Genomic DNA, 12,307 nt, shown 5'->3' with positions numbered 1-12,307 from the left:
TCTAAGCCTGAGCGTCCTTACGTGCAGATTATCTTTAGCGTATCTTTGCATTCTACTATCTATATATCCTAATAATCTAGCAGAGACTTCCTCAGAAGGCCAATATCTGTAAGGGAATTTCTCCTCACAATAATAATGAAACTCAAGAATTGGGTTTGTAGCCGAAATATGAGCCCATCTTTTTGACAAGATACAAGTTCTATACGCCTTCCTTGTATCCAGAAAAGAAATGATATGATGTACGAGAAAATCTGGTAAATCAGAGAACCTGTCCATAGTATTCAGCTGCCCAGATACCGTTTCCTCGCAATCGGAGTTCATTTTCAGTGAGGAATTTCGTCGAACAGGTGGTGTGCACTGTCGCAAATTTCAAAATTCTCCTGCAAAAGTGAAAAAATTGAGTTAAACAACATGAAGGGGTTTAGTGCAAAGCAAAACAAGTAATGCAGACTATGATTACCGAGTAACAGCACACAAAATGACTGATGAAGGATATTATTTTTGACAAAAGAGGACCAAAAGACTAGTAGAATTACTAGAACTACTCGTTTGTTCGTTTATATTTACTCCCTCTTATCCGGAAGATTAATCTTCCACATCGATTTTGGAATGATATTTTATGTGGTGTCAATATGTGGAGGAAAATGATAGTAGTAGAGAGAATGTGAATTATATGTTATATTAACCAATAACCATACATAATAGACAAATAAGGTAGGTGGAATATTTTTATAAATTTTCCGCTTTAGGAAATGTGGAAAATGCTAGTGGAATAAGAGGAAGTTTAAAAAATAGGGTTTTGATATATACAACCATTCGATTGTATTTAAGCATTTAATATCTTCCAAATTTGGTATTAAGTTAGGAATTCAAGACTAAATTATACACAATCGAATGTAATTAATGTATATCTTAAGACCTTCTTTCCATATTTAATTTCTTAAATACGGGTTGTATATATCAAAACCTAAAAAATAATATTAGGGTCTAGAGTCTCCTAGGGTTTGTCTATTTCCTTCGATAGCGTCTTTCCTCTTGTTCGAGGATTATCTCACGACTTCGATTGTGAGATAATCGTTTGTTCTTGCTTGTTTTTCTTGGTTTTCTTTGTTTCTTTTATGCAGGGTCAGATGGATAGCACAACGCGAGGTCATATCCGGGACGGGAAACGGCCGATGGGGGAAGGAGACGATTCTGAAGGGGGGGCTTTTGAATGGGAGGAGGGTTTCGACGAGGGACAGGAGAAGGAAAAGCTGCTATTGGTAGGGAAGATATGGGCATCCAAATCGATCAATGTGAAAGCAGCCATCGAATCAATGATACGACTATGGAACCCCACGAAGCCTATGCTAGGGAACGTGATTGATGCTAAGGAGAAATTGTTTGTTTTTCGATTTGGTACGGAACGGGATAAAGCTAGGGTTTTGGAGGGACAACCATGGCACTTCGACAAGTTCCTATGGTGTTTCAACGAACCGAATCGTGAAGGTAAACTCACTGATGTTCCGCTATTCTTTTTCCCAATTTGGACACGTGTCTATGACCTACCTATAGCGGGGCGTGCGAGTACGTCGAACATACAGAAAATTGGGGCGTCACTGGGGTCATACATAGCCATGGAGTCAGGGCCAAATAATGAGATTGACAGAGCTGTTCGAATACGGATTCTTCATGATGTCCGTACACCATTGAAGTCATCAGTCCCAATTAGAATGAAGGGTGGACATGTGGTTAATTTTGATGTTAAGTATGAACGTCTGCCTTTGTATTGCTATGGATGTGGACATATAGGGCATGGTGAGAAAGACTGCGATGACGGACCCTATGATGAGGGTGAACTACGATATGGTGACTGGTTACGAGCATCCCCGTGGAAGGTAACTAAGACGGTGTCTGATGGACCAGGTCGTGCAAGACGTGACCTCAGAGCAGAATTTGACGCGGAGAAGTTACAAAACAGGGACGAGGATATAGCGAAGATGATAGACAAATTGCAAGCCATTGCTATAGACTTGAAGACTAAAAAAATGGCTACGAGCCCTTTTATGCAGCAGCATGGTGGAGATGATAATGGGGTAGGGGTGCTTGATGAGGGTTTGACAGTTGGGAGAGGGAATATTGAAGAGGTGTGTCTGGATGGAGGGAGCAAGGGTAAGGCAGGGGAGGGCGTTCTGATGGGGAGAGAGGGAGGTCAGAGTAGGGAAAGGGATGAGGACGGTGGGTCTGGGTCTGTTGATCTTTCTGTACAACAGGAAGGAGATGCACTCGTTGATCATGAGGGTGCTGTTGGGGATGTCGGGGGGCAGAAGATGAAGAAGGGGTCGATGACTTGGACACGGCTGGCAAGGGAGGTAGTGGAGAGAAACCGTGGTGGAGCTGGTTGTGAAACAGGGAAGAGACATAGGGGAGAGGAACAACCGGGTGTGGACAGTAAAAAACAAAAATTTTCTACAGACGGGGACGTCTTAATATCTGAGGCGGAGGTTGAGGGTGCTCAACCCCGCTGGGCCCAATGAATCTCCTAAGTCTTAATTGTCGGGGCTTGGGCAACCCCGACGCTGTAAATAATCTTCGTGCCTTGGTACGAAAGGAAGCCCCGGCTATGCTGTTTTTATGTGAAACAAAACTGTGTGGTCGTGAGATGCGGAGGGTTCGAGAAAGTTTAGATGGTTTTTTTGGGATTGAGGTTGATTGTATGGGGCGAGCTGGTGGCCTCGCCTTTATGTGGAAGAAAGAACTAGACTGTACTTTAAGGTCGGCGTCAGTCCATCATATTGACGCCGTGGTGAAGGAGGGGGAGAGGGAATGGAGGGTTACGGGGTTCTACGGCTGGCCGGCTGTTTCGGATAGACACCTTTCATGGGAGCTGCTACGACTGCTTCATAGACAATCTGATCTTCCTTGGCTATGTATTGGTGATTTTAATGAAATCCTTTACTCGACTGAAATGAAGGGAGGGAGCAGAGCCCAATGGCAAATGAACAATTTCCAAGCTGCAGCGGATGATTGTGGTCTCAAAGATGTGGGGTGGGAGGGGTACCAATTTACATGGGACAATGGACAAGTTGGCGAAGCAAATCGACAAAGTATGATTGATAGAGCGATGTGTACGGGTTCGTGGGTGGATCTATTCCCATACGCGAAGCTTATCCATTTGACTAGGGAATGGTCCGACCACGCACCTATTAAGCTGATATTCGATAAAAGAGCTACGGGAATGGAGGTGAAAAGGAACTTTCGGTTTGAGCATATATGGCTTGGTGAGGAAGGCTGTGAGGATGCGGTCAGGTGTGGGGTTAATAAGGGAGGAGGAGCTCTGGGTGAATCTATAAAATGCTGCGCTCGTGAATTACAAGCGTGGAAAAAAACAAGCATAAGGAAGATTGGCAATTTAATTGACCGCAAAACCAAGCAACTGACCCGGCTAAGTGAGGGGGGGCGGTCTGATGAGGAGGTGAGGAGAAGGAAGAAGCTTGTTGCTGAAATAGCTACTCTTCGGAGGCAAGAAGAACAGTACTGGAGACAAAGGTCAAGGGCGCTTTGGTTACAAGATGGAGATCGCAATACAAAATTTTTCCATACAAGAGCAGGGGAAAGGAAGAGAAAGAATTATATTGGTATGCTTGTGGATGATAATGGGCTCGAACGCTCTGGCCATGATGAAGTCTCGGATGTGGCCACGGATTATTTTAAGCAGCTGTTTACTTCGTCAAATCCGGGCAACTTCGATGACACGCTGGTTGGACTGGAAGGGAGGGTTACGGACCGAATGAATGCAGGCCTAAGGACTGAGTACCGAGAGGAGGAGGTTATTGAGGCTCTGAACCAGATGCACCCGCTCAAAGCTCCGGGACCGGATGGTATGAATGCTTTATTCTTTCAGTCTTTTTGGCATATTATTGGGCCGGAAGTCATTAAAACTGTGCTCGGCATCTTAAAGGGAGAGCTGGACCCGGGTGAATTTAATAATACTAATATTGTCTTAATCCCGAAGAAGAAGGCACCGGATAAAATTAGGGATTTCCGACCAATTAGCCTGTGCAATGTGGTCTACAAGCTTGTTGCTAAAGTTCTCGCCAATAGACTCAAGTTATTCCTTGGTGAGATTGTCTCGGAGAACCAAAGTGCTTTTACCCCAGGGCGTCTTATTACTGATAATGTGCTCATTGCTTTTGAGATGTTCCACCATATGAAAAATTCGAGACACAACGACGGCTTTATGGCAGTTAAGCTGGATATGGCTAAGGCCTATGACAGGGTTGAGTGGCGGTTTTTGCGACGAGTGCTGGATGTTATGAATTTTGACCGTGGATGGACCTCTCGTGTTATGTCGTGTGTTTCATCCGTGTCCTTTTCAGTTCTAATTAATGGAGTACAGACGAGTGAGTTCCGCCCTGAACGAGGTCTACGGCAAGGAGACCCGCTATCGCCTTACTTATTTATCCTTTGTGCTGAGGCTCTTTCTAATCTTATGCGACGGGCTGTGGAAAATGGGTCACTCCATGGCTTGCGGATTTCGAACTCAGCCCCTACTATTTCTCATTTGTTCTTCGCTGACGATAGCATTTTCTTCGTGAAAGCAACGGAGGATGAGGCTGAGATTGTGTCCGGTATTCTTAGGCGATATGAAGAAGCGTCGGGTCAACTTGTTAGTCTAGAGAAGACCACAGTGTCCTTTAGTAGAGGTGTCCCTAGAGCGAGGAGGGATCGTGTGCTTGACAAGCTTGGAGTTCGTGAAGTGGAGACGCAGGAACGGTATTTGGGCTTGCCCACGGTGGTAGGAAGATCAAAAAAAGTTCTTACTGATCTTCTCCGTGACAAGCTTAGCAAAAGATTACAAGGGTGGCGTGGGAAATTATTGTCGAAGGCTGGTAGGGAGGTTCTCATAAAGGCAGTTGCCAATTCACTTCCTACCTATGTGATGAGTGTTTTCAAAATCCCGGCAACTTTTTGTAATGTCCTCCGTTCGATGGTGTCTCGGTTTTGGTGGGGTCATGGCGAAGGGAAGCGTGGTATCTCGTGGGTTTCTTGGCAGCGATTGTGTCGACCTAAATGTGTGGGAGGTCTTGGATTCCGAGACTTTGAATTGTTCAATGATGCTCTTCTAGGGAAGCAAGCGTGGAGGTTGGTGGCTGACCCGGAATGCCTCTGGGCTCGGGTAATGAAAGCTAAGTATTACCACACGAGGGAATTTATGAATGCGGAAGTGGGGCAAAGACCGAGCTATACATGGCGCAGCATTGTTGGGGCACGGGAAGTTTTGGAGCGGGGCTTGCGTAGAAGGATAGGTGATGGTAGAGAGACGCGTGTTTGGGGACAGCCGTGGGTCGAAGGGTGCCAAAGAGGAAAGGTAATATCTCCTTGTGGGCCGGGGAACGAATTAATGTATGTGGCCGACTTTCTCAAACCAGGTGGTAGGGGATGGGATGAGGTGTTGCTGAACCGTTACTTTCTTCCTTTTGAAGCCAAACGAATCCTCAACATGCGGGTTAGTCCCAACATGCCGAGAGATGGGTGGTACTGGGAACTGGAGAAGGATGGTGAGTATTCGGTGAAGTCTGCGTACGCGTGTCTGGTTGGAGATACTTGTAACTCGGGGAGCTCGTCAAACTGGGAAAAGGAGAAGTGGTTGTGGAATCGGCTGTGGAAAGTTCGAGTATGGCCTCGCGTTAAACTATTCTTCTGGCAGCTGTGTAGCGGAGCATTGGCAACCTTGGATAACATTGCAAATCGAACTAGAGGTGAGTCTTCTTTATGTTGCTTTTGTCAATCGTTTTCCGAGTCTTCTTTACACTTGTTTCGAGATTGCAGTGTAGCAAGGTGGATGTGGAGTGCCCTCGGTTTGGAAGGGAAGGGGACTGATGAGGGGTCGGAGTCGGGGAACAGTATGCGTGATTGGGTGGAGGGTCGATGGGGGGAGCTTGAGGCGAGTGAGTATGGGGCCTTTATGATTGGGTGTTGGGCTGTTTGGGAGCACAGAAATAAGGTGATCTTCGACGCAGTGCAGGTGGAGCCGGATAGAGTAGTGCAAAGGGTCAGGGACATTTTACAGGAAGGGAGTGGTACAATGGGGTATGGAGAAGGCCGTGGAAGGAAGAGGGCGAAGGATACGAGTGGAGAGGAGTATGAAGGGTGGATGCCGGCTGCTGAAGGATACATAAAGATTAATGTGGATGCGGGGATCAAGGAGGAGGAAGGGGTTAGTACGGGAGCGGTGTGTCGAGATGACCGGGGTAGGGTGCTGTGGGGCCTAACAGTGGAACGTGATGTTGTCTGGGACCCTCGTTTCGCGGAGGCAGTAGCTGTTTTGGATGGACTACAAGAAGCCCGGGCAAGAGGATATCAACGGATTATGTTGGAGAGCGACTGCCTTCAAGTCATCGATGTGTTAACGGAAAAACGCAAAGGACGGAGCTCTTTCTTTCTTCTTATTGCTGATATTTTACACCTATGTAATTCCTTTAGTTCGGTTATTTGGTCTCACACGAGCCGGATAAACAATACGGTAGCTCATGCTTTAGCTCATATCTTTCCTAGGGTAGCGGGCAAAACCATTTGGTCGAATGTTTTACCTCCTGTTGCGGATTCTGCAGCAGTCTTTGATCTATCATTAATGAAGTAATACCCTTCGGGGTCTTTCCCTCAAAAAAAAAAAAAAAAAAAAAAAAAAACCTAAAAAATAATTGGCGTGATTGCTCATTAAATTTGTCGACAATTTGAATTAGTGTGTCACGGCCTTTTTGGAAATTACTAATTTGTCGACAATTTGAATTAGTGTGTCACGACCTTTTTGGAAATTACTAAGGCTAGAGTAGACTTGATACAACTTGAGCAACCACTTTATGAGAATTTGGAAATCTAAGCCTGAGCGTCCTTACGTGCAGATTATCTTTAGCGTATCTTTGCATTCTACTATCTATATATCCTAATAATCTAGCAGAGACTTCCTCAGAGGGCCAATATCTGTGAGGGGATTTCGGCTCACAATAATAATGAAATTCAATAATTGGGTTTGTAGCCGAAATATGAGCCCATCTCTTCGACAAGATACAAGTCCTATACGCCTCCCTCGTATCCAGAAAAGAAATAATATGATGTACGATAAAATCTGGTAAATCTGAGAACCTGTCAACAGTATTCAGCTGCCCAGATACTGTTTCCTCGCAATCGGGGTTCATTTTCACTGAGGAATTTCGTCGAACAGTTGGTCTGCACTATCGCAAATTTCAAAATTCTCCTGCAGATGTGAAAAAACCGAGTTAAGCAACATGAAGGGGTTTAAGATCAAGCAAAACGAGTAATGCAGACTACGATTGCCGAGTAATAGCACGCAAAATGACTGGCACGTAGTGTACCCTGTAGAGGAGATGAATGGAGAGATGAAATGGTTCAGTTCCGTTAACCGATTTTCTAAAACTGTTAACCAAAGCTGATCCAATCCATGACAAAGTTAACAGATCGGTTCACTGAACTGCTTTGTCCAAACGGTTTTGGTTTACCGAGCCTACAAAATCAATGGTTTTTCGGTTTTTGATTTAATGTGGTTTGATTTATTCTGAATACTCCTAACTAGGACGAATAAAAATGAATATGGTTATTGACTAGGGGTGAAAAAATACGAACAACTTTTGCAAACTTAAACCATAAGAACTAAATTTAGAAACCTTGATATTCGGTTTTTCCCGATTCATTTAGCCGACCATGTTCTTTTTTAAGTGAAAACCAGTTCTGGGTATGATTAACATGGTTTTGAACCGCCTTCATTTTTTTCCCTGTTTATTAAACTTATTAATTTATATTAGTATTTTTTTTTTCAGTTCAACTCTATTTAGCTCAGTTCAATTTAGTTATACAAAGATCGGTTAAATTCCATTAAGTTCAACTCACTTTTGTTGTTTTGTTCAACTACTTCCAAGTTCCAACCAGAAAGACCCCTAACCTAAAGTAGGTTTAAACCCGAAGATTACTAGATTACGGATGATTAGGATGTGTATAAGACTATAAGTGAATATGACATAGTATACAATCCTATATTTTTTTTTTGTCCCGATGTAGTATAAAAACCGATACTTTTTTTTAGGAAATATAAATACCTATACTTGTGGATGAGTAACCTTAGAATGTCAATTTATTCTAAAAAGGATAATAAATTAGTTACTTTCAACATTAATCTGCACTATTATGGATTTTGAATTTCACCCATAAAATGTCTTAAAATTCTTGCTCTATTGTCACGTATAGTCTTATCGCATTTTTAAATCAATGAGAAATTTAAAATTAACCATACTATCGTGAATGAGAAAACATAATTTAAATTGAATAAAAGTAGCGTATTATTTATTGGTTAAGATGTATAAAATTTTCCCAACAAATAAATTCTTGAATAATCCTGATATATCACAACTTGAGCATAAATATAGCCCAAAAAATATACACCGTGGCCTTGATTTTCAAAGTATTTTTGGACTTAAAAACACTTTTCGACCAAACATATCTTAAATTTAAAAGCTAATAGTGGATTCTCAAAAGCTTAAATACCTTTTTGCCCATAAAAATAAAAGCATCAACTTGGTGTTCTATTTCTTAAAAACTTCTTTTGAAAAATTAAGTTTAAAAAATAGAAACTCATTTTAAGCAAATTAGGCCAAACATGTTCTAAACCTCAATCAGTACGCTCAAAACAACTTGAACACAAGAATGTCCTTTCAAGGCCCAAAACAAGAATGCGCTATTATAATTAAGATGTACGGTAAAATGATACACGGTACACCGATGTGGCGATGTCTGACTGAGTGTAACTTAGAAATTTGCAACGAGAACTATAAAATTAAAACACAAATTGTTGCACAAGAGTGTAAGATTAATTTATGTATAAAACTAGTTCAATAACCAAAAGCCTATATAGATTAGTTACTAAACTTGTAAAAAATATTTTATTTTGATAACCTAAAATTTTATATAGATAACTTGTCGTGTTTCCATCATACAATGTGGTCTTGTTAAAATAAGATGAAAATATTATTAAATTAAATTTTATTTTTGGATTTCTCGTCTTTTAGGCAATTCTAAATCTGGCATACGAAATCACAAAAACCGCTTTCAAAATTTCATCTAAACTTCAAATATGCCTTCAACAACGAATCGAGCAAGAAACTAACTAAATTTTGTAAAAGTTTCACTACTTTCGTGAATTTCTCATAATTAGTATTGATTAGCAGTTAGATTTTTAGTAATAAAACGGACTAGAGAAGGATTCAAACTCGAAAAACGCCCCTAATCACCCTTGGGTCCTGACCAAGCTACTCATTCACATGACCATATCTCACCAGATTCGAAACAATAAAGATCACATCAAATACACTAATCCTACTTGCAAAGAGCCATAATCGTCCATATCCATACAAATCTGTACTACTTCAGCAATACACTAAAAAAGAAGCATACAAAACAACGAACCGTAGACGCCCATATCCATACAAATGCGGATTTGATTAAAATTCCAATTCATGTACGCAACCAAGCATTTCACCAATGCAATCTCAACTGTAGATCAACCTTCTTTGACTCGAGTGTATTCGAGCAATTAGCATCTGGAAATTTAATCCGTTTTAAAGGGTGCCCCCAACATTTTGCCATATCTTTTAGTTCACTCATCAAAAGCTGCAAACACACAAAAGGTAATTCGATTTTTGAAGCAATATTAATACTATGTAAAATGCTTGGTAGAATACTTTATACTCGTAGCAGAAAGAGCTGTCACCAAGTCGAAATAGATACAACATTCAAATGTATGACTGACCGACTGACCGTGAGACATAGCTAGCTGATACATATACCAAGACTCTAAGCAGGCATTAGTTTGAGTTACTTATTACCAACTTAGACAATTGCAATTTGCATGCTCCGACTACAGAAAATGACCAATATTCCAAGAAGACCATGTTCAACTAAATAGCATAGAGAATGGAAAAAATGATGACATGAACATACCAGGATCATCAAATCAGGTTCATGAAAAAAAAATTGAAAAGAAATAATATCAGGGCGGCACGTCCAGAATAAACCATTCAAAAAAGCTGACATAGATGATCTTGAGAGGATCTGATCATGGAGGCTTAGCTTCAGCTCTGTGATATCGCGTGGAGGTCCAAGATTAACATCTCCGAGTTCTTCTTCATCAAATTTGATATCGTCACGTTCAGACTTCATAGTACACAACCATAAAAAATTGTTAGTGCAATTAATATAAACATTCATTCAGACTCTAAACAATTATACAATACCTCATGATAATTTTCGGATAGCGAAATTTTCAGAGCATTGCAGCTTCTTAGTCCTGACATTAGCTTTTTCAATTTGAAAAATCCTCGAGTATCAAGGTATTTAGGTGTAGTGTGAACAGAGATAACACAACTGGCTTGACTACTAATGAAGATAATACAATCAGGGTCAAAGTTCCCTTTATATTTGAACTTCGTCAAACTTGGAGCATCAATCGTGACATATAACAAACCATGGCATTCATCCAAGTAAATCTTCTTTAGTTGAACACTTGAAATCCTGATCATTGTCAGCCTACGACAATTGAACAAATGCAAAGTCTCTAATGAGGCTAATTCAGGTAGTAGTTTGCCAAGATCCCCGTCTGTAATACCAGAAGAAAAGAGGTCTAATGTCCTTAAATTTCTCAACAAACCAGGTTTTAACATAACCGGCCAACGATCATCACAAATGTCCGAGAACTGAAAACACGTAAGATACGAGCTCTCAAGAACAATTGTCCCATTTTCGGGTAAAGAATAAGTTAAAGTAAGCTCCTTCACTTGACTACAACAAGGAATGACAATAGTTTTGAAGCCGAAGCAATACTTAACCGACAAACACTTCAACAACAGGCACGAACTAATGATATGATTTAGCATACGTTCCTCCACATCAACATCAAATAATTCCAAAGTCTGAAGAGATTCAAGATTTATGGCTCCGTTGTAGTATGGTATTTTGACTTTAATACAATTAAGTTGTCTTAGAGATTTTGCGGAGAGCAAAATGTCAGGCAATTGGTACTTCAAAACAGGACTATCAAGATCAAGTTTTTCAACCTGATTACGCACAGCTATCCTAAGCCACTCATCAATTTTGCTAGGTAACTCTTTAACTATGCAACGTAAGTCTTTAACATTGCAACCAACCACTTTATGAGAATTTGGAAATCTAAGCTTGAGCGTCCTTACGCGCAGGTTATCTTTAGCGTAACTTTGCATTCTACTATCCATATATCCTAATAATCTAGCAGAGACTTCCTCAGAGGGCCAATATCTGTGAGGGGAATTCGGCTCACAATAATAACGAAATTCAATAATTGGGTTTGTAGCCGAAATATGAGCCCATCTCTTCGACAAGATACAAGTCCTATACGCCTCCCTCGTATCCAGAAAAGAAATAATATGATGTACGATAAAATATGGTAAATCTGAGAACCTGTCCACAGTATTCAGCTGCCCAGATACTGTTTCCTCGCAATCGGGGTTCATTTTCACTGAGGAATTTCGTCGAACAGGTGGTGTGCACTGTCGCAAATTTCAAAATTCTCCTGCAAATGTTAAAAAACTGAGTTAAACAACAGAAAGGGGTTTAAGATCAAGCAAAACGAATAATGCAGACTACGATTACCGCGTAATAGCACGCAAAACGACTGGCAAGTAATATAGGAAAGATGAAGGAGATGTATTTTATTTAACGACGTCCTGGAAACACGCAAGTTTTCGGTTTTTTTTTGAGAAAAGAGGAACTATTTTTGGGACCCCAAAATTACTAGAAAGGTTTTTAACCTTATAAACGGTTCGGTTAACCGCTCATGCGCTCAGCGGTCGTGTTCCCCGATATTCCGATAATCTTTCTACAAATACATTTTTTTTCCCAACTTTTGTTTATTTGTTTATAGTGGTTTAATTAAATTTTCATTATATATTATACTCAACAATGATGTTAATTAGACAAATTTTAATATTAGTTAAATGATTAAAGTACCTTACGGCTCTGTTTGGTAAAACGAGCTGAAAAGGTACCTGAAACTCAAAAGGTACTTGAAAACTAGAAAGCTAACTAAAATACGAAAAAGTAGCTGATAAGATAGCTAAAATTTAGGAGCGGATAAACTGTATTATATAAAAAAAAATATTTGGCAAAAATTAATCTTACACTCTTGTACAACAATTTGTGTTTTAATTCTAATTTTCTCATTGATTAAGAAATACAATAAGACGATACTAGACAACAGAGCAATAAGTTTGAGATCTTTATGGAT

The 12,307-nt window shown here is 40.6% G+C and overlaps 1 protein-coding gene across 2 annotated transcripts; it reads right to left on the bottom strand.

Annotated features, from left to right (window-relative positions):
* Window positions 1–9,253: 9,253 nt before the first annotated feature.
* LOC141609445 (F-box/LRR-repeat protein At3g03360-like) lies at window positions 9,254–11,807 on the bottom strand. 2 transcript variants are annotated; one of them, XM_074428494.1, is made up of 5 exons: window positions 11,674–11,807; window positions 11,482–11,593; window positions 10,284–10,575; window positions 9,991–10,203; window positions 9,335–9,660 (listed from the first exon to the last, which is right to left on the bottom strand). In XM_074428494.1, exons 2-5 carry the CDS (start codon window positions 11,532–11,534, stop codon window positions 9,526–9,528), a joined length of 693 nt encoding a protein of 230 aa, XP_074284595.1. In that variant the 5' UTR covers window positions 11,535–11,593; window positions 11,674–11,807; the 3' UTR covers window positions 9,335–9,525. The 2 variants fall into 2 exon arrangements, with proteins under 2 accessions (XP_074284594.1, XP_074284595.1); XM_074428493.1 differs by having other exon boundaries at window positions 9,254–9,660; window positions 10,284–11,593; window positions 11,674–11,801.
* Between the last annotated feature and the right edge of the window lie 500 nt (window positions 11,808–12,307).

Source organism: Silene latifolia, chromosome 10 (assembly GCF_048544455.1).
Source record: "Silene latifolia isolate original U9 population chromosome 10, ASM4854445v1, whole genome shotgun sequence".
In the NCBI taxonomy this organism is placed as follows: Eukaryota; Viridiplantae; Streptophyta; class Magnoliopsida; order Caryophyllales; family Caryophyllaceae; genus Silene; species Silene latifolia.
This window is presented reverse-complemented; position numbering and strand designations above follow the sequence as displayed.

Coding starts and splice junctions, on each gene's coding strand:
- LOC141609445 (XM_074428493.1), bottom strand. CDS start 11,534: ATGAACCCCGATTGCGAGGAAACAGTATCTGGGCAGCTGAATACTGTG. Junction 10,204..10,283: donor TATCCGAAAATTATCATGAG/GTATTGTATAAT, acceptor TGTACTATGAAG/TCTGAACGTGACGATATCAA. Junction 9,661..9,990: donor AACCTGATTTGATGATCCTG/GTATGTTCATGT, acceptor GTGTGTTTGCAG/CTTTTGATGAGTGAACTAAA.